This window comes from Phasianus colchicus, chromosome 8, assembly GCF_987193195.1.
Source record: "Phasianus colchicus chromosome 8, bPhaCol1.hap1.1, whole genome shotgun sequence".
NCBI classification, from domain to species: Eukaryota; Metazoa; Chordata; class Aves; order Galliformes; family Phasianidae; genus Phasianus; species Phasianus colchicus.
In genome coordinates, this window is record NC_143443.1 from 27927370 (window position 1) to 27949475 (window position 22106).

Consider the following 22106-nt stretch of genomic DNA (forward strand, 5'->3'; position numbering starts at 1 on the left):
ATGTTCTCATAACATATAGTACAAACAAGATCTGATCAGTATGATTTTGCTGGCATTTCTGTAATAGAGGGTTGTGTTCCTGTGTTGTTTCCCTCAGCTGCCACTATTGTTGTAAATGCTTCAGTATTCACATAGAGACTGGGAATTACTCAAGAATTTCAGGTTTTATTAGAAAACAGATCATGAGTTCTCATATCCATGGAAAAATGCTTGAGAACGTGAGTCTCGATGTTTGAAACCAGAAAATAATAAAAAAACACACTTTTACATTTCTAAAAAAATTATATTTTATAATGAGATTCACTATTTGTTCAAGTGGATGGGAGAAAAATCTGAGATAGAATCACAGAATGGCCTGGGTTGAAAAGGACCACAATGGTCATCTAGTTTCAACCTCCCTGCTATGTGCAGGATCACAAATCATCAGACCAGGCTGCCCAGAGCCACATCCAGCCTCGCCTTGAATGCCTCCAGGGATGGGACATACCTGTTTTGAATGAGAATAACAGGAAAAAAAAATCTAATACAAGAAAAACAGTTAGTTTTGTCATTAGCTTATACTATTTCCAGCTTTGTTACTTACTTGTTTGTGATATTTACCAGCAGCCAATGAGGTGGTTTTCTGCACAGGATGAACTTATTGAATCAGGGCAATCTGTTGAACATTAAACAATATTTGAAGTCAGTTATTTGCACTGAGTTAGCTCACCCTCAAATAATTGTGCCTTATCTGAAAAAATATAGACAAGAAGAAAAAGCAAATTTCAGTTCAAATAGAGCAGCATGAGGATAGTTAACGGTGCTTTGTCTCTTCAGGTTCTCCCACTGATCCTTTTCCTAGGGAACACATACGTGTCTGTGAGTATGTTTCAGTATTTCTTTTCTTGCTGCATGCCAGACCTGTCACTTGCTGAGCCCTTCCTGGACAGCTGGAAAGGGTGAAGAGTGGGCAGGGGGTATCTCCTGCCTACCTCATCCCTGGGGTGGTACAGGGATGGCACTAGGCTGAACTTTGGTCTCTCCAAGAACGGCCATCAAGTGGATTTTCTTTTGAAAGAAGGTTCCTTCGAACTCCTTCTTTCTTAATGCCAATTCCTATGTGTGGTGATTTCATATTTGCTGAAATTGATTTCCAAATGTTCAATGTTTGCATGTTTAAATCGATTCCTTTGGGAAACATGTACAGTGAGGAGCTTTGTGGTGGATCTTTTTGAAGAGCTGGGTGGGTTTGCAAGCAGGGACAGTCTGCACTTAGTGAGGCAGGTGTAGTTGCAGTCTTAGACAATATGAAGTCTGGTGCGTATTTTCCTAGCTGGTTCTAAGCATTAGGTTGGTTGACTTGCTCTGACAATCCTTACCTGACTTTGTTCTACACTGCACTGTGGAAAATGCAGTGCATGTCTCCCCCAGCCCTGAAAATTCATTAACGCTGCTAACATGCAAAAGCAATTCTGCTGTCACCGAATCGCAGCACGACAGAATATTCAGCAGGCTAGTTTTTAATAAAACATATTTTTTCTTCATAATTAATATAACAAGGCTTTCTGGCTTAGCACTTGGTGTGAATCCCAGAAAAAAAAAAAAAAAAAGAGGGGAGTGAGTTGTTGTGAAGTGACCATTGCATGGCAAATGTTACAAGGGCACCTTTTCCCTTAATGATTTGTTTTGCAATGAAGTTGTGCTGAAATAGCTTAAGCAAAAAAACAATAGACATTGCACACTGATGTAACAGTGGATTCCCCTCCCATACACAGCCAAATTCCTGTTTTCATCCTTCTTGCTTTTATTCAAGTCTAGTTTTAGGAGTTTGTGTAAGTAACATTCCTCTTTACAAATGCTATTGATGTTATATAGCAGAAGTCAAACACAGATTTAGACATTAGCTCATACTGAGTCAGTCAAAATAGGACAGAAAAGATCTGGGACATTTATGGATCCAGATGGTTTGGAGGACTATAAAGAAACAACTTCTATCCATTCTTTCATATCCTGAGGAAAAACTGATTTCACCTGCATGAATCCAAAGTATTTCTATACAGGGCATGAAAATGCATCACGGATGCAAGTGAGAGCAAAATTTGCTCCTGTTTTAATATGTGTGTGCAACTGTACAAAATATTGCCTTTGGATGTAACTGGTCTTCCCAGTTTTCAGTTTTGTTTTGAGTAGGGTTTTTTGTTTTGCTTTTAATTGCAATAGATCCTCATGGATCCACACATTGGCTCTGTATGGACAAGGACTTTTTAGAGAAATCAATACATTTCTTCTCAATAAGATGCTGTGGTAGAAATATTCCTGGCATAAAGTGCAGTATTTTCAAGTATTCCTCACTTTTTGCCAGAAAGAATTTCAGTGAGCTCTGCTGATGCAGGTTATTACCAACACTCAGACAGAGCCATTCCACTGAGCATCCTGCCTTACCCAGACTTGCACTGAATCTTTTCTGAAATAGACATGGATTTGAATGGTACACTTAAATGCCATGCCTAAAGAAACTGGCAAAAAGATGAGTCTGAGCTGGATCCCACACATTCCGGGGCAGGAGCTGCTCATGTGCTGGGCTTCCAGTTAATGAAGCTCTAGTTGTTTGTAAATCAACAGATGTTCAGATCAGGCTTTTCCCTCCTATCAGTGTTCCCTCCATACTCAGCACCACAGGCAGCAGAGAGAGAGAAGTGCAGGAGTCGAAGCAGCAGCTGTGGGTCTTCACTGAACATTTTGGATCTTCAAAAAATTGATGTCTTATGGAGAGGGTGATGAAGAGGGTTTTGAAGTTCCCACCCATGTCCAGTCCAGTAGTCAAGTGCATTTAGTATTGGAACAGAAAAGAACAAAGCATTGCATGAAGATCAAACAATTGCAAGGAAAACCTGTCAGTCCTGCCCTCAGCAGTGGGCTGGAACTGGATGATCTCTAAGATCCGTTCCAACCTAAGTCATTCTACGATTGTATGATTCTGTGGTTCTGTGATTCTATGAAAACTTCCCATTGATCCCTGTTTCCTAGCTGGCCCACAACACATGTGAAGCTGTTACCAGCAGCACAGGTCTTTTTCCATGCTTTGAGTGTTTGGAAAACCATACTTTAGGGTGAAAAGATCCAAAGTGCCTGTCTGACACCTTCTTATGTTAGTTTTTCTGCCCACTCGTGGATCCATTCCGGTCATAAACTCCCATTTCTGCTCTACTCACCCATCTTCCCGCGACTCTCAGTTCTGCTGCACCACTGCAGAGCGGAGCAAGGGCTGTCAAACCCCTCTCCCTTTGCACCCTACGAGGTGCAGTGCCCCCCTGCGGCACCGCCTCACTTTGCCTGATGCAGCAGGAAGGCGAGGAAGCCCCAGGAGTGCCTCCAGCTAATTGCACTCCGAGAGGGACATGCGTCTCTTTGGCCCCCCAAGGCAATCAGCTTATGCCCTGCAGCATGCAGGTTGATATCCCCTGTAACTAAAGGGACTTAATGACTTTGCATAAGCCTTAAGTGAACAGCATAACCTATGAGCCCAGCACTGGCTGCCAAAGCATTCAGTGCGACAGGGCGGGTTTGCATAACCTCCTTGGAATGGGTTTCATGCCTTCCCCTCACTCTGGCATCGCAGGCTGGCCCTGTTTTCCACCGGGGAACACACACACCTCATCCACCAGTGAGTAGCAGCTTTAAAAACAGCCAGCTGCTAGCAGACCATCTCCCACAGAGTAAAGATTAACTTGGAAACTTTGATCTCTTGGAAGGCAGGAGCAGGTCATGCCTGTGCAGGGAAGCAAGCTGCCTCCTGCAGCACCTGTGAGAGCTGTGCTGTGCTTCTTTTGGATCCTCGTGCATTTTGGATCAGGTGTGACCACAGGAAGGGTCTGCAACTGAATAACCAGTAAAATCATAGAACTATTAAAGCTGGAAAAGACCACTAAGACCATCTAGTCCATCCATCAACCCATCCCCACCATGCCCACTGACTGTGTCCCTGAGTGCTACATTTTCCCATTTCCTGAATGCCTCAAGGGTGGTGATGGCATCACCTCCCTGACTAGCATGTGCCAATTCCTCACCAGGTAAATGAAAGAAAGATGTTGTACCTAAACTTCTCTGGAAGTCCTGCCACCAGTTAATAAGGAACGTGCTGTATACTCTGGGGCAAACACTGCAGTTCAGCACACAGGCAGGAGATGGCTTGCTAGCAGAGAGGTGAACAACTTGGGGGTTTTGGTGGAATCCTTTAAGGGAATGGTTTCCCAGGCTAAAAATACAACGTGCATTGCATGTGTGCTCCAGATGATGATATGCCCTGCTTTCATTATACCACAGCCATCGCCTTGGCTGAGTAATGTAATGTCATTGCTGGAAAAGCCATTTTGCCTTGAAGTTCAAAGACTGTCACTATCCAAGATGGTTGCAGGCAAAAATCTGGCCGATTGTAAGAGCATCAGAACCATCAATTCCCTCCTCCTTTGGCGAAGAGCCCAGACAAAGGTTCCCACTGAGAGCTGTCAGCAGGATCAAGGGGTTCCCGAGGAAAAGCAGTAGTTGTGCCTGCCCTCGTGGCTCCTCCGTGCCGGATGTCAGCTGTGGGTAGAAGCTGATCAAATAGCCTTCCTCGCTCTCCAGCACAGCCCTGTGCCACCACCTCCCTGGCTGCAAGGCTGAGATTGCGCAGAGGAAAGGGCAGACGCTTGGTTTGCTGCCATAGAGGCCACTTTGTGGTGAGTTGCAGGAGAAATGCCTTGATTTAGTGCAATTAAGCAAGCAACTCATACGAGATGCAGCTGAATTTCTGAACTCCTGTAGGGCTTTATTGGGAATGATATATATGTGGAGGGGCAGTTTTCATCCCTTTGCCTCACCAGCTCAAATAACGACACTATTTTCTCTGGAATCACTTCTGGTTTGCACATATGTAAATTCACAGCTTGCCTTGTCGCCTTTGTGCTGCCTGTTCCTCCACCAGCTTTTGTATTGTAATTATTCATCTTGATTGTAATAAGGGGTAGCAAGACATAAGCAACAATTCAACTGCAGAATGCCCTTGGCAGCTGTAAATAACTTCCCTTGAATTTAGGGTCAAATCTTCCTCCTTTATTCCGAAAGAACTGCCAGAGATTAACTGGACATTTTTGTTAAGAGCTGTAGGATTCTGTCCTGAGATGTAAGAAGGCTCCCAGTTCTAGCACTGCTGTTTGAAATCTATTTTATTAGCCTTTCTTAAGGAGTTGAAATGGAAAAATGGAGAGCATCGTATCTCTGCAGTGTTTAACCTTTGTACAAAGCCTAATTAGCAAAGTTTCAATGGTTCTTTGGAGAAATGAAGCCTTAGTGAAGTGTTAATCCCTATGATGATGACAACAACAAAGGTCAGATTAAATCAGGTATTTTGAATTTCAACCATTAGCCCACCCTTTTTTTTAGGCACCCTATAAATGTAATCGACTCCAAACTATGTACCGGTACCCACGTAAAATGCCTCTCCTGCATTTTTCTTTTTTGCAGGGTTTCTTTTTTAAGAGCCTAAAGTCATAAAATTTAAAATTGCTCTCCGCAAATTCTTCCAGCTTCATTCCCCCATCTCTGTAAACACGCTGCCAGCAGGATCCGGCGATTTTATTCCCTCTTGAGAAAACGCACAAAGTATCGGTGCCGGGCTGCAGAAAGGAGGCTGTTTGGTGAAACAAGCCCCACAGCTTCGTTTCTTCTCCCCCCGCACCCCCCCCCCCCCCACCGCTTCTCCTCCTTTTGTTCGCGTCTTGCTCCCGGCTGGGCGCAGCATCGCACCTCGTTGGAAGGACAAGATCCTCCTCTGCTGGCCATGAGCAATACGGCACGGCGGCGAGGGGCCTTGCCACGCTGCTGTGCTGCCCCACCAGGCCTCCATGCCTTGTCCCCCCCCTGTAGTCCCCTTCCTACATCCCCACCTGCATCCCCTCCTGCAAACCACCTCTCACATCCCACATTCCATGTCCCCTCTTGCATGCTATATTCCACCTCCCTCATTCTTCATACCCCATCCCATGTCCTCCATCCCATCTCCCTCATACTGCATCCCACCTCCCACATTCCCCATCCCACTTCCTCCATCCCATCTCCCATGTTGCCCATCCCATGCCCTGCAGCCTCCTGCATGGCACATAGGAAAGGGCAAGTTCATGCCTGCAGGAGGAAAGGAGAGGGGCTTTTCGCTGGCCTCAGCTATGCAGCACCATAAAAAGGTTCATGTATGAGACCAAAAGGTGAAATTTGGCTTTGTGTCAGCTAGCAGAGGTGGAGGTTGTCTGAAGCAGTGCGATCTGGTGGATATCTCAAGGGAGGAGTAAAGTCTTCATGTTAGGAGGCCAGATCTACCTGGGGTTTTATCCTCTACAATTCTGCATCACGTATCTGAGGGGGAAAGAGAAGCAGCACAGCGGAGCTGTGATAAAGGTTGGGTTGATCTCCTGGGAGCATTTGTTCCAAGGAACATTTGCGTTGTGTCAGCAGGTAATGGCCTTAATCCAAAATTAAGAATGCAAATCTAAGGCTTAGCCACCCTGAAGTACAAAGGAGTGATGGATGCTGATGGAAACCTGTATATTTTCCAGGGCAGCAGGTTATTGCAAGAGGGAGGCCAGGGCATCTTGCTATCTTGCAAGCAGCTCTGTCCATGGGAGAAGGTTTGGAAGGGAGACAGCTATGGGGGAAAAGCAGTAATAATAGAAATAATAACGTGCTTAGGCTCCATTCTTTCTCTTCTTTACATCTAAGCAATGATGCACTGCATACCTGATATAGCCCAAGCTGGCACTCTACCCTTCCCATGCAGAGTAAATGGCTGCCCCAAGTGCAGGGGAGTTTTAGTAGTCTCCTTAAAGTCAAAAGATTCTGTCCACAAACCCACTGAGCAAATGGCACAAAGAAGAAGTATGGATAGCTGAGAGGGAAATAAGGTGCAGGTACACAGAGGCTGCATAGTAAAGCATGGAAGCCAAGCAGAAAAGCCACCACTCCCTGCCTCCAGGGGGATGTAAACAGGCTTCAGGCAACCTCAGGTGCATGTGCTGGGGTAGCAGCAGGTGTGAGCTGTTCTGAGTAACGAAGCAAGGTTCTTATTCACTGCTCACATTCATTTGCTCCCAGTTGCAGTCAGGTTTTAGCTAAGAATGCTGATGTAGTAGCTCCACATAATTTCTTATATGTCTGTTACTAGCACAGGTTCCTCGTTGCAGCTAGGTAGCCCTGTCTGCAACTGTGATTTACAACAAAAGGGGATGCATGCTGACACCTCTGCATGGGGAATGAATCTTGATGTGGTGTTGGTACGTTTCCTTTCTGCCTCACTTGTTCTTCAAAGGCTGAGTGCTGTTTTCTTCCTGCTCCTGTTCCCTTTTGTCATTTGGCCTTGATCAGGAGCCAAAAAGGAAAGGCTGGAGCCCCATGTCAGAGGGTGAATGTATGGCATTTCCTTATGGGAAGGATGTGCCTGGTAGCTGGCTGCATTGCTGTTAGATAATGCCATCACTTAATAAGCGAAGAAGTAATTAACTTGTTTGGGACCAGCGTTTTACAAGCACACTGCAACTTTGGCTGGATGCTCAGAGAATCTGGAGTTGAGAGAAGCTGGGTTGCTGGGAGCAATGTGGTTTTATCAGAAAAACCACGTAAATCTGAAAGGATTCTCTTAAAAGTACTGCTTGGGCATCTCTGGAGTGGGCAATGGATTTATCTGGATGTCCAGCACCAGAGTGAAGTCAACTAACCATAGGTTGTGCCATAAGCCAAGACTCAGCTTGGATTTGTTTCCAGAAACTGATTCTGCCCTTCTTTATCCTGTCCTGCAGCCTTCCTGGTCCTCCCTGACCAACCTTCTGAATGGTAAGTGGCTTTGATTTCTTCCATTAAATTCTGCATATGAGCCTGAGATGTTGGCAGCCTGGTCCATCGAGATCCATGGCTGAGGTCAGTGTTGAGTTTTAACTTCTTGCGCAGCTCTGTAGCCCTTAAAGCAACAGCTGAGATCAAATAGGATGTTATTCTGCTTTGGACAGGCAGCATGGTCTGCACTCCCAGGCCTTCCTGCTTCTCATATTGTGGTGCAAAAGGCAACTATGTCATTTTGTTGTCATTTTGGTCCAACCTGTGAGTCCTGTGGCCCTATATCCATACAGCTCTGGTTCTTTCCCCAGATTAATTCTGCTCTCCTTATAGAATGTTCCAGATCGGTATTTAGTTTCCACATCCTCAGCTGCTTTAGTTTCACTATATGTGAAACAGTATAGTTTCACTATAGTGAAACAGCCCCAAAACTGTTTGAAAGGAGTGAGGGTTTGGCTGTTCGCTGTTCTTATTCCTTTTGCAATTTCTTTCTGAAGTCACAAATGCTCACAGCCAAAGCTTTTGTGGAAGAGAGGAAATACCAAGAGGTCTGTGCAGAAGCAAGTGGGAGACCTACTGGTATTTGAAGTACCATCGCAATTTCAGCTTCATAAAAATAACTTTGTATTATTCACAGACCCTCAGACAGAAAGTATTTAGAGAGGTGGCAGGAAAACTCATCCTGCTTAAATTAGGCCAGATTTCCGTTCGTCCCCAGAGGTTCAGAGAGTTTGAATAAATGCTGGGTGCCTTCAGCGTTGGCAATAAGCTTTAAATTTGCACATCACTCATCTCGACAACTGCAGTCCAACAAAGTTACCTTGCCATTCGGGTCACTCGATGGCATCCTAATGCATCACTTTCTCACTTGGAACATTAGTCATGACTTGATCCAGGCAAGGTTTTGAAAACAGTGTGACTGCCAGCATTGAGATATCTGTTCTCCCTATAACAGACAGTCCGTGTAAGCTAACGAACAAGAGGATATTGATCAGAAATCCGTTACGTGATTGACGGGTCTTGGCAATGTGAAAAAGTGCAGATGAAAGCTTGAGCAGTTTAAAAGATCACCCAGACCTCAAAGCTGATTTGAAGCTTTAAAAGTCAATCTCTTGCCTATCAATTATGGGGGGATTTTTTTTTTCTGTACTACACAGAAGAAAGTTACTCTTTGAAAATTTGCATGCAGGATGTCTAATTTAATGTCGTGTAATAGTCACGTTTTGGTGACAAATGTCAGATCACTGCTTTTTAAAGCATGTCAAGGTTTTCCAGCGCTTACAGAGAATGAGCACTCTGATTTAGTAATGTGTTTAAATCAACCAGTGTATCAGATTTGGTGTGTTAATTATGTGCTCAGATTAAAAAAAAAATGTTGCTTTTGCTTTACTAAATCCATGGCTTGTTATGAATAATTAAAAAAAAAAAAAAAAAAAAGGAATGGGAACACTTCTTAAGAAAGAGATGTGGAAGCCAAATAGTTATTTAGTGATATAGCAGTGATAAACAGGAAGACATCTTTGTTTGATGTACCCAAGTCAGGGGAGTCTGTTCTTCTTTATTCTTATAGTGCTTAATAAATGATTGATTCATTGCTAGGAGATGGTACCAATGCAGCAAAATGAAGTGACGGTATCGTCATTTCTGAGCACTGTCCTTACAGTTGGTAGATGTTTCTGCAGTGGCTTCGCTGTCTGTGCTTGTTTGGAGCACTTGTTTTTCCTCTATCAATTCAGCAAAGCCCTTGCGCTCCCTGTACCGCATGCTGGGCATGTCTGCTGGGTGCTCTCAGCAGCCCCAACTCCTCCGCTCATCCTTCACAACTTTTACCAGCTGTGTCTTTTAGAGAAGAAAGATAGAAAAAAGGCTACCCTGTCTCTCCGAATAGCTCCTTAAAGCACCTGTGGAACAAAAGCTGACGTTCCCTGCTAAGATTTTGAAAATAAACAGGGGAAACAAAACCAGGCTCCTGCACAATATTCCCTCAAACTCGAGTCCGCCTGCAGAATCTCCCCTCAGACGAAGTGAGCTTGCAGGTTGCATTTCAGGCAAAACCTTCTTTTTGTTTTCCTTTCTTAACTACATCACATTAAATTTAATTTTGTTCACGGTAGACAATGTCCTTATCTTCCAACGAGATCCTTCTGTTCCTCAGCACAGCGCACACTTCTGCAACACTTGCACACTGTCGAGACTCGGCTCCTGTGGAAATAATGAGCTGAGTAAAAGGAGTCTTGACTTGACATAGCAATAAATGAGGTGAAACTTTTCTCTCTTTTTTTTTTTTTTGTGAGAAACGAGAGTTGGCATGTAGGAAGGGGGAAAAAAAAGAAGAAAAAAAAAGATGATTCTATTTTAATATGAAATATAAAACACCCATTGTACAAAAGTGGATTTTTTTTTTTTTTTCAGAAGCAAAGAAAGAATAAAGATAAAGGCTGCAAGGGAATGAATGAGGAGAGAAAACTAAGATAATGTAGTCGATAATCAGTTCAAGGCAGAGCATTATCCATGGGGCCATCGGTCCGGCCCTAGGGGAGAGCTTTTTAAAATCTCTGCACACAGTTTAGCTGTGCTCATTATCATAGCTTGTCTTTGACATGTCAGCGGGGCTTCCATGGGTAGCAATGTGCCCATGCAAATCAGCTGCCCCAAACATGGACTGCTGGAGCTCTAGGCTCTCCATCAAGCAAGCATGTGCTTTGTGGCACGTGTCCCCCAGCACAGTGATGTTGCTCCCTCAAAGAGGCTCTGAGCAAGACAAAGGAGGCCTCTGCTTGTAGTGTTGCCTCTTCCCAGGACACTTAGAATCATGAAATCATTAAGATTGGAAAGGACACCTAAGATCCTCACATCCAGCTGTCCACCTACCATCAATATTGCCCACAAAACCATGTCCCTAAATACCACAGCTCCACGTTTCTCGAACTCCTCCAGGGATGTTGCCACCTCTTTGAGCAGCCTGTGTCAGTGTCTCACCACTCTTTCAGAGATGTTTTTCCTAATATCCAGCCTGAATCTTCCTGGTGCAACTTGAGACCATTCCCTCTCAGCCAATTGGACTCATCTATGTCTGTATGGACCTTACCACCAACTGAACAAAGAACGTCAGTGTCCCCTCCAAGGACCTTACCACCAACTGAACAAAGAACGTCAGTGTCCCCTCCAAGCACCGCAGCAGATGCCCCCAGCTGGGGACAGTCATGCACAGAGGTGGTAATTATAGGTAGCAATTATAACCCTTCTGCATTTCCTTCCCCTACAGATGAGGCTGATGAGTATTACGAGTACTATGATGAATACACGCAGGTGGAGGAGGAATTCTCGGAAGTGATTACGCTCTTGGGGGAACCTGACTGGGTAGACCTATCCCCTCCCTACAGAAGAATCCAACAAGGTGCTCCTGGGGGTGGGCAGGGGGTGAGGAAGGGGTGAAATCCCAGCCCCAGTATGCAGTGCGTGGCAGGGCTCGGCTGCCAGCCTGCCTGCAGAACGCCTGCTTCAAAGGGATGAGTGGGGAGGGTTGTTTGCTGTGTTCTCTTTTGTGTTTCTCTTGTAAGGAGCCTGTGTTTTATCTCTAGGTTTCACAGGATGGATTCTGATCATGCAGAACATTTCTGATTGCTACTACAAAAAAACACAGGCTTATTTGTCTATAGACACTGTAAGATGTAATTGCTGTTTTCGTGGGATGTACGTTCTGTATTTGTGCTGGAAACCAAATGTAGAGCAGGTTTCCTTTTTTCTTTCTTTCTTTTTTTTTTTTTTCCTTTTTCTAGTTTACTGAACTTTAGGAGAGCAAGAAAGGATGCCCTGGGCTACTGTGGGATCACAAGGGGAGAGGTGGGACTGCAATAAACCTTCTCCTCTGGATGGCTTTTCCAAGGGAGTTTTAGTGCTAGGTTGAGACCAGGGCAAAACCAGGTCCAGGCAACTCCACACCAAAGGCATGGAGGAATGTGCCCAGGGCAAGCTCTCGTTCTTAATGGATCTGCTTCTAGTACAAAGTCAAATGTGCTCCATCACAGGCTTATAAAGGGAGATGGGAATCCCTCAGCTCTAATCCTTACAGCATACAGGAGGCTCCCCAGCGATCCATAGCAGCTCCTGCTATTGCTGGGCCAGCCATCAGTGGCAAGCATGTGTTATGGTGGATGCTTGCCCAACCTTCTGTACAGCCCTATGGTGTGGCACTTGTCACACAGAAAGCGCGCACAGAAAGCTGAAAGCAAAACTAAAAGCTCTCTGTCCTTACCCTAGAAGATCTGTGCTCCTCCAACCCTTGCAAGAACAACGGCCAGTGTGAGATGAGAGGAAGCAATTTCACCTGCCTCTGCTCCAGGCCCTATACTGGGGATACCTGTGAGAAAGGTAATCACTTCTTTGCTGACTGCTATTCTTGTTCTTACAGCTGAGGCAATGGAAGCAAGTATAGAGTTTTATAAATCCACCCTTTGCTGGAGGAAGAGATTTAGCAACCCTCTCCAGCCATGTCAATAGATCCAGGCCAGAGTCTGTCTAAAGCTGCATCAGCATCGCACACTTCAGTGTGCAGAAAACACACTTCTCTCTTCTGGCACCCCAGAGCAGCCTCCAGAGGAGGGCTACAAGCATGGTGAAGGGTCTGTGGGACAAGGTATGTGAGGTTTGCTCAGCCAAGAGCAGAGGAGGCTGAGGGGAGTCCTCATGGTGGCCCACAGCTCTTCAAGGGCAGTGGATCAGCAGCATGGAGCTCTGCTCTCTGGTGATAGTGACAGGGCCCGAGAGAGTGGCATGGAGCTGTGCCTGGGGAGGGGTAGGTGCAGAGTAAGTAAAGGCTCTGCACCAGAGGGTAATGAGCATGGAACAGGCTGCCCAGGGCAGCAGGCATGGCACCTATCTGCTGGAGTTCAAGGAGCATTTATTTGGACAACATTCTCAGACATACGATCTGATTTTTGGGTGGACTCAATCCTTGGTTTCTTCCAACTCGGGATTTTCTATGATTCTCTGGGTCAGGAGAAACATGCCTTCCCATCAGCCTGTGAGGGCACAGCACTCCTCCATGTGGATGAAGTTGGTTCTTTTGTTTTCCTGCAGTGGAGGACACGTGTGTGGACAACAGCTGTGTCAGAGGGGACTGCCTGGTTACATTAACCAAACCTTACTATCAGTGCAGCTGTAGCCATCCCTACAAGTTACCAGACTGCCAGCAAGGTGAGTGCAGTTCAGCAGGCACAGATCCCACACTGCAGGGTGTTGTGGTTCTGGGCCTGTGCTGGCTGCAGGTCCCATCTGCAGGGATGATGCTGAGTGATTCATGCTCTGTGTGGTGGGTGGGTCACTAATGAACTCCACGCTGGCACGAATTTTAAAGTTCATATAAGGTTAAATGAGGGCTTTCCCTGATTTCAGGTGGGGATGTGAATGGGACTATAGTGTGTCCAGCAGAGTTACAATGCTGTTCTCTGATTTTTCACCTTAACAGTTTCTTCACAATGCAGGCCAAACCCATGCAAAAATGGAGGAATCTGTATTCGGCACAGAATCAGATCAAAATTCACCTGCAGGTGCCCTGAACCTTACCGAGGGAGGTTTTGTGAGATCGGTAAGTGTTGTGGCTCCAGGGGAGAGACTAGGGGTTCAACCTCCACAGATCGCCTTCACCTCACAGTCAGCCTGACTGATGACTGGCTGATGTTCATAACGTAACACTGATTGCTCTGTGTTGCAGGTGACCTTTGCATCATCCTGCAGTTTACAGTACGGTTTAGGATTGTAACCCTGCAACCTTACTTTTGGCACACCCGTTGCCCTGTCGTGATAGTAGCTCTGCACCCAGCTCTGCCTCATCCCTCCAGTACCATTTCTTGCATAAGCCACTGGAGGAGAGATTCTGCTTTGTCATTGAAAAACCTCTTAGCAGCTAGGTCTTAGCCAGTAAAGAGGTTTTGGGCACTTGAAGTCAGTGGAACCTATGCTGAAGTGATGTCGGGACATAACTCATTTCTGGCCTATCCAGGATAAGGACTGTCTTCATGTAACCCTGTTGGTCCTTCTGATCCTTTGTGAAATTAATGGTAGGGAAGGGAGAGAGGGAAAAAGAACCACTTTAGGCAAGGAATGACAGAGAAGGCTCTTTCATATCAACATGGTCTTTCTTACAGGACCGGATGATTGTTATGAAGAGGACTCCTTTTATTACAGAGGAAGAGTGAACCAAGCAAAGAATGGCAGAACTTGCCTGCACTGGAATTCCCATTTGCTCTTGGACTTCTCTATTAATGCATTTATGGAGGATGCCAAGTCTTATGGCATTGGGGAACATAACTTCTGCAGGTAACATTTTTGAAGAGCCAGTTGTGTCAAATAGATCTTGAATACAAATTGCTCCCATGAATTTGCTAAAATCATGGTATTAAAATCTGTGGGTTTTTTTGTTTGTTTTTTTGTTTTTTGTTTGTTTGTTTGTTTTTGACAATGCCTTTCTCTAAAATACGGAGATGTTGGAGATGCCATTGTTACTGAAGTGAAGATTCCAGAAACGAGCCTAATTTCCTTTGTTTTTCTTAGGGTAAAATAGTTGTGAGGACAGTAAAATGGCAGCAGTTACAACACCATTATTTCGGGTATTTTCTTTATCAGATCTTATGAAGAGTATCTCTTGAAGCTTGGCTGTCCTGTAGAAGCACAAGTGTGCTCTCATAAGCATTCTTGGCTCCTTTGTGCAGCTTCAAGGAGATTTCTGCACTTTGGTTGGCTGATGTTCTCAACCTTTCCTTTCAGAAATCCTGATTATGATCAAAAGCCCTGGTGCTTCATCAGAAAAAATGGCAAAGTGAAATGGGACTTCTGTGATGTTTCACTGTGCTCTGGAACAGGTAGAGTAATGCTTTAGGAGAGAGCAGGTTGGCCATGCATAGGTGGTCCTGATGAGCAGGTCACTGCCTGTTACTTAACTCCTGTCTGATATTGTTTCTGCAGTACACGTTGCTATTTCTTCCAACACAGATAAGGAGATCCAAGAGCAAGAAAATGAAATGTTCAAAACCTGTGGGCAGCCAGAAAGTCAAAGCGGACTCAAGAGAATCTATGGTGGAACTAAAACTACAGTTGGCAAGCACCCCTGGATGGTATCTCTGCAGAGAAAGTCTTCTAGAAGAGTAACACACTTCTGTGGTGGAGTGCTAATTAAATCATGCTGGGTTCTTACTGCTGCACACTGCGTTGAGTATGTGCATGTCCTTTGCTTAGGGCAGATAAACATATGAAAAACAAGGTGGCCATTAAAGACAACGTGGAATTGAACTGATTTACAACCCAAATTATTTCTGGGTATCAAATTGAAAGGAAAACACACACGAAAATATGCACATACGTTTTAAAAAATGGTGCTAGCTGGAATTACAAATTAAACTTACACCCCAGTCACCTAAAATGATCGAAAACATAGTTTAGTGGAGAAATATTGGTGGTGGGTGGGCTGTTGCACTCGATCTTGGAAGTCTTTTCCAAACTTGGTCATTCTATGATTCAGTCATCCTCACAGCTGCAATAATAGGCTATTTGCACACTGCTGTTCTCCCTCAAAATTAATTTAAAAATTAAATGTTAAAAAAAGAAAGCAGCAACAAAAATGCAGCATTAATAATGTTTTATTTCATGATTGCAACTATTTAAGAGTGCCCATGCTGTCCAGCACTGCAGCTTTTGCTTCTGAGCTGTCTTATTACTTTTGGAAATCTTTTCTTTGTGCCTTACATCAGGAAACAGTATCTTGACTTCCAGATAGTTAAGCTGCAGGTTTTCACCACTGTTACACAACATCTGTAACTTCTGCACCACCACAATGGATAATGTAGTTTACTTTACTCTTTTTGCAGGAGCCATGCAGAAAATCTCCAAGTGGCCCTGGGAAAGCAAAACCTCAAGAGGAGAGAACATCAGGAGCAAGTATTTGATGTGGAGAAGGTCATCATGCATCACAGATACAGAATGGAGGACGATGTCCCACACAATGATATTGGTAAAGACTTTTTATTTAATTAGATGTCTGAAAGTACCTCCCTGGAACTGAGATCAGTATTAAAATAGCCCTCTGAGAATGTGTACTGGAAATAATTAGGCCAGATTGTGGCTTACACCCCTATGAATCATTGGAAGACAAATCATGTGTGAGGGGGAGTAAAAAAAATAAAGGGACAGGTTCAGCATGTAGTGCAGGCTGTATGTCAGTTGCTTGGAGCCTTGAACAAAGTTATGGTACTGACTGATAGTGATGCTAGGGATTAAAACCAGTTTCAAATACTTTGTGTTTGTTTTCCTTGTCTCCAGCATTACTTAAGTTGAAGCCGATTGATGGTCAATGTGCCGTTGAAACAAAGTATGTGAAAACAGCATGTCTGCCAGATTTTGAATTTCCTGTTGGGACTGACTGCTTCATTTCAGGATGGGGCAAGACAGAGAAAGGTATGTGAGCTCTCAAGGCTTGCTGTAGTTTGTTTGGTAGCTCGATTGCAGGGTGAGCTGGTGCTTTTAGTGGCAATTGCTAGACACAAATGCAGGGCTAGGCACAGAGTGAAATCAAGGCACAGAGTTAAAAATTAAGGACAGCAAAGCCCTCCTTTGGAAATGATTCATTGGCAGAAAGCTCCAACTGCTAGACACACAAAACTTTTCAGAGTTGTGGAAAAAATCCCCAACATGCTTTTGTTTTTGTTTGTCATCTGACACACACATCTTATGGTTTCATCTGGAGCCATCCATTGAAACAAGAAGTATTGAGAGAGAAGCTATAGTACTGCTTATGTATTTCAAGAAAGGACCAAGGCAGACTGGCATATCTGCATGCTTTTCCAGCCCATTGGGTCAGATAAAGTTTTCAGAAGCAGCATCTGGATCTTCAGATGCACTGAAAAAAAAAAAAAAATCCAAAGCTTTTCAAGTTCAACTAGCTCTGTCCAAAACCTTTCTTGCCCACAGTAAATCCTGAGGGCAGAAATTATTATGCTTTAGAAAAGATAATGGCAATTTTCTGAAAAAATGCATTTTCTCATATCCTGATTGATGTGTTGCTGTAAAGCAGCAGAAGGAAAATGTGTCACTGAGGCTGCAGTAGGTGTCCTAATGCTTTGTGACTGATACAGCCTGATACAGTACATAGGGCCAAATTCTTCCTTCTGATGTAAGTCTCATTGAAGTCCACAAGAGAACAAGCACGTATATTTGATCAGAAAGCACCAACAGAATTTAATAGACATTTTGAAAAAGTTCCAAATAAAAAGTATCTTAAAAAGGATACAGGAAATTTTTGTATTATTTTTTTTTCTTGCAAAGAATATCAAGTACCCTGTATGTGTTCCAACTAGATGGCTCCTTCTTTGCACAGAGCTATTATTAGCATTTCAGGAAATCACTGCAGAAATGGAAAATTTCCTTAAACTCAAGCAGAACCAAACTTATAAACCATCTTTAGTTATCTACAGATGGTAGTGCTTTGATACTCTGGCTATTGCCTTTAGATGTCAAGTTATGTCTTTAGATTCACTGTAATTAATCGTTGCCTTTAAATATTGCATGATTTTCAGTTTTCATCTGTTTCATTAGCCCACATATTAAAACATCTAATGGCACCAGCCTGAGAAGTGCTGAGCAGCTCTAAGTACCCTTGGACTTAATAGTGGGAGCTGCAGATGACCAGCACCTTTGAAAAGCAGGGTATCATTGCTACATGCAGAGCTGATCTGAGCCAGATTCTCAATGTGTGTGTGTGTGACTTTGGTTTTGTTCAGGCAACAGCTCAGTGTCCTGAATGAAGCTTTCAGGCTCAGACACTAACTCTTATCAATGCAGACAGATACTTCTTTTCTTTCCAGGCTAGACCACGAGCCCCTTCCTGCTCTTTAGCCCTTCCTATCCATAAGGCAAGTAAATCTGTATTTTGATAAAAGAAACGTGTAACAGGAATGTGAGGGAAGTGACTCAATATTTTTGGTGTACTTCCTGCAGATGACATGTCCTTTCAGCTGTTAGATGCCAGCGTCAAGCTGATTTCGCAGCAGCAATGCAATGCACCCAGAGCACATGATCAGAGGCTGGATGAAGGGATGTTTTGTGCAGGAAATCTTCGGAGAGGTAGAACTGATTCTTGTCAGGTCTGTTGCTTTTTCTGTATTTGAACGCTAATTTTTTGTGTAAATAGGCTGTTCAGAGCAAAAGCTTTGGCAGGGTACTGCATGTGTATCAGTTTCTTCCATCAGTGTATTATTTCAACAGCCATTGTCTTTCTTCCATACAGTTTGAGATGTATATCCCTGGAGCTAATGTCATCACTGTCAGCCATAGGCACATCTATGGGAGCTCAAGAATAGCCTGGGACAGGTGGCTTCTGAGGCAGATTGTCATAATAACTTGAAAACTTGCCTTTTTCTCTCAATTCTATTATAGCCTCTACCACGAGAAACAATTCTAATCTGATTTTTGCTATCAGAGCTTATACTTACTAGAGAAGTCAGGACTGATATTTCCTTGTAGCTAGTGAAAATGTGAAGCTGGTTCATATAAGCCTGGTGAGGAGTTTGAACGGTGCTTCCTGTGCTGAAAACTGCAAGCATACTTACTTACAATAGAAATCACCAGTAAAACTGAAAATGAGATCAGCCAACTTAGAGTGATAATTGTCATTATTTGAGGGGACCAGTGTGAGGAAGGTCAGGTGTTTTCTTTTATGCTAAGGATCACATTTTTATCTTTTTAGCTCAGGCTCTGAACGCCTAGTACTTTCATGCCTGGAAAACTTCATTTGAGTTTTTCAGATACATGTTGCAAACTTAAACAGAAACCTACGTCCAAAGAAGTCTAGTATTGTTTGACCTGGTTCCAGAACTGCAAGCCTACTTGGGAATTGATCAGCACCTTTTGGTACATAGGAGAAAAAAAAAACACCACTCCAGCCTCTAAGTCTTTTGATAAGACAAGGCAAATCTTATATTGGTGAATGATTTACTTCTTATTTTAAACTAATCTTGTGTTTTTTCTCATCAGGGAGACTCTGGAGGTCCTCTAACTTGCGTAGAAAATGGTTTCCATTATGTATATGGCATTGTGAGCTGGGGTGATCAGTGTGGTTTAAAAAACAAGCCAGGAGTTTATACCCAGGTGACATCATTTCTCCGTTGGATTAAATACAAAATTCAAACCGAGTCATTATTGGAACAGTAGCTGACAGCTTTCATATGGTGAAGGGTAAGTTTGAGATATTTATTTGTTCTTAACCTTACACAAAACTCCCCTTTAGCCAAAATTGTTATTGAAGGCTTCTCATGGTCCTAGCTGGGCCTTCTGGATCATCATCTTAAAAATAACCTTTTAGTGTCTTCTAGAAGCTCAGTGACAGTTTTTCTGCTGCAGGTTTTGAAATAAACCCTCCTTTTGTAGGCAAAACAGCTTGGAAACTAAAGCAATACCAATTCTTATCCACCTCGGAGCCATTGGTTTGTGCTCCTAAAGCCAGTGCCATTTTTTCACATACTTAAAATTAATAATTTGCCTGGAATCATTAGAATCATGTGAGGGAAGATCAGGCAGGAAAATTATTTTTAAAAGCAGTTCTGTAGGACAAATGACTAAAAGTTCCATCAGTGATGAGTTCCAGATTGAAAACTAAAAAATAAAATAAATCACTAGAAGAAATATCTAATTCTCTCCTGATGAGAGGAGGATTACATACTATTCTCCAGCTCCACCATGGCATATATTTGCTTAACTTCAATTCATACATAGAGGGTATTAAATCCTTTTGAAAAAAAATATCTAAATCTATTGGCTAATTTTTGGTTTTAACAAGTTTTGCAAGTAGAATTATATATTTTTCTGCCCAATGATTCTGTAATCCTATATAGAAAATCGGAAAACATAAGATTGACATTAAATCAGAAAACAAAAAATAGACATGTTTGCCAGCAGAGTCAATTATTTAAAATAATATCTCCTTCATCTGAATACCAGGGTTTATAACCTTCTCTAAGAAACTTCCTAATCTGTCAATAGCTGTCAGTAGTTTCTAAGGAACTAATTTTGATTATTTTTTTTTTCTTTTGGAAGATTTGAGAAAAGAAGAAAACAAACAAACAAAAACCTGAACGGGATATGAATATGTCCTGTTAAAAGAACAGAATTTATTCTTGATTGTCCACTAAAAGACATGTCTTTGGTTAGTCAGTAACTTTGCGTCTGTTGTCTTGTTCATCTGTTAGGCCACTCAAATCATGTTTTTGTATTCTCTTAAATCAGTGGTGCCAATGATACAGGAACATATAAATCTCTAAAGACTGGAAGTATGGAACCAGGTTCATCAGATTTATTCAATACAAATGATTTTATATTCTACTAATCAGGTTCATTCATCTGTAGTACAAAGCTGAGCCTGCCAGTCATCACATCTAGTATTGATTTCATTTACAGCTTTAAATAAATATCAACCTCTGTAATACATATAGTAATAAATCACAAAATATCCACGCAAGTTAGAAACATCAGTTTTAAGTTGCAATGTCTAGTTTGTTTTTTAAAACAAAAAATTCTTAGATGTCATCTATTGTGCTTTCCAGAAAAATGGAAAAGCAATAGGCTTTGCAGGATAAGATGAAAATCTATTTGCGTTTTGTCATGTTCCTGTTTACTACTTGTACAGCTGCATTTTCCTTCTCTTGACTTGCAGAATTTCCGAAGCATCAGGATTAACTGTGACCTGCTGAGATCCTTCTGGCCCCACTTGGTCCTGTAAGATCAAACACAACTACAGCATGAAGATAGCTGAAAGCAGAAAGCTAAGCTCTTTATTCTATAAATGTATTTACGAATTAAAAATTACCTCAACTGGAAACAACTAGACAAAGTCTGAATTACTGCTCTGTACTGAGACAATCTCTGCCATGGAGAAGTGTGGATAGCTGACCCATTCGTGTCAAATATCCAAGGACAGAATGTGCTCAGTGCCTAGTTTCTAATTAGAGCATGAAATAATGAACACATTAGCAAACACCTGAGTTGCAGATGTATTGCACACCTGTAGATTTCTCTGGTACCATCAGATCATCATCACAGGTAAGACCTAAGAATATACTGCCTCCAGTCCCCGCAGACTGCATTGCTCATCCATAGTTAAAATTTATTTCCTCAGTAGCTTTACAGATGGGAATGTAAATCATGGATATGTCCTGTTTCTCTTAGAGGGGCTTACTGTTTGATTTTTTGCCAAAGTTAACGCTTAAACAAAACAAGTATTAAAAGCACACACAGCTCCTCTTCTACTGTAATTTAACATTCCTTAACTGTAAGGGCTACAGTACAAGATCCCTGTATGGACTTTTGCTCTCTTACACAGGGCCATAGCAGACTTGAAGCCACCTTGTGGAGGTAAAGAACAAGGAAAACCTGGAAGAAAACAGCTTGTAGTTTCTTGTATTTTGAGATGAGTGGAGGATGCCACAGTACACATTATCGTGTCGAGTCTACGGTGAGGCTGTCAATACAGCTGTCAGTGGAGAGTACAGGGAACAAAATGCGTCTTGCTGAAATTAGGAAAAGAAAAAGGGAGTTGTGCCAGGCATCCCTTGCACCTGCACTTTTTCTCTCTGTGGGTATACCACTGGCAATATCCAAAGTCAAGGGAAGCACACCCTGTAGTTCAAGAAAATCCTATCCTGTGGCACTTCTAGTCCCTACAGGAATTCCTCAGCCATGACAGATCTGAATTCCCTTGTGAGGTTGCTTCAAATTGAAGCTTACAGAAAGCCACAAAGCCCGGGGAGGGAACCATATATATTCTGTTTAAAGTAAGGGGGAGAACTGTAATCTCCAGGGAGCATTAAACAGGTTGTGTGCCTACCTGCCTTCTCAAGAGCACGGCTGTAGCTATTTGTGAGAAGAATGGTTACTTACAGCTTCAGGTCCATACTGAGCAGAAGCAGCCCGCAACCCCATTTCCCGAAGGTAAGCCAGCTCAGCAGCTCTTCTTGCCCTTTCCACTTTATAAGAACCTGGGGGAGTCCAGCCAATGCCTCTGAGCCAGTTCAAGTCAGACTTGTATTTTACCTATGAGAATGAAACATACAATAGTGTGTATTACTATTAACCACGTGCTCTGTGTTTTTTGAGAGAGAGTATACAAAGAGGAACAGGGTTAATAGTAAACAAATTGGTTGGTTTTTGGGGGTTTTTGTGGTTTGTTTGTTTGTTTTGCAAACAGTCTTTAGTTCTTTTAAGAATGTTTATGTTGATAAATAAGGTCT

At 43.0% G+C, this 22106-nt stretch overlaps 2 protein-coding genes across 6 annotated transcripts in view; one reads left to right on the plus strand and one right to left on the minus strand.

The window, feature by feature from the left end:
* The first annotated feature begins 746 nt into the window (after positions 1 to 746).
* HABP2 (hyaluronan binding protein 2) lies at positions 747 to 21770 on the plus strand. 4 transcript variants are annotated; one of them, XM_090145516.1, is made up of 15 exons: positions 747 to 858; positions 7803 to 7836; positions 11102 to 11233; positions 12097 to 12207; positions 12916 to 13032; positions 13304 to 13423; positions 13983 to 14154; positions 14602 to 14696; positions 14827 to 15046; positions 15699 to 15841; positions 16150 to 16284; positions 17824 to 17969; positions 18859 to 19059; positions 20534 to 20919; positions 21200 to 21770. In XM_090145516.1, the coding sequence occupies exons 1-13, from the start codon at positions 784 to 786 to the stop codon at positions 19033 to 19035; spliced, it is 1677 nt and encodes a 558-aa protein (XP_090001642.1). In that variant the 5' UTR covers positions 747 to 783; the 3' UTR covers positions 19036 to 19059; positions 20534 to 20919; positions 21200 to 21770. The 4 variants fall into 4 exon arrangements, with proteins under 4 accessions (XP_090001642.1, XP_031453317.2, XP_090001641.1 ...); XM_031597457.2 differs by lacking the exon at positions 747 to 858 and adding an exon at positions 6819 to 7280 and having other exon boundaries at positions 12100 to 12207; XM_090145515.1 differs by lacking the exon at positions 747 to 858 and adding an exon at positions 6830 to 7280 and having other exon boundaries at positions 21200 to 21214.
* The window catches only part of NRAP (nebulin related anchoring protein), a 48727-nt gene continuing 46565 nt past the window's right edge, over positions 19945 to 22106 (minus strand). For both annotated transcript variants that reach the window (XM_090145514.1, XM_031597773.2), the window contains exons 41-42: positions 21757 to 21909; positions 19945 to 20593 (exon numbers count right to left, since the gene is read on the minus strand). In XM_090145514.1, the coding sequence (XP_090001640.1) occupies positions 20495 to 20593; positions 21757 to 21909 (252 nt within the window). In that variant the 3' untranslated portion in view covers positions 19945 to 20494. The remainder of the gene's footprint in view (positions 20594 to 21756; positions 21910 to 22106) is intronic.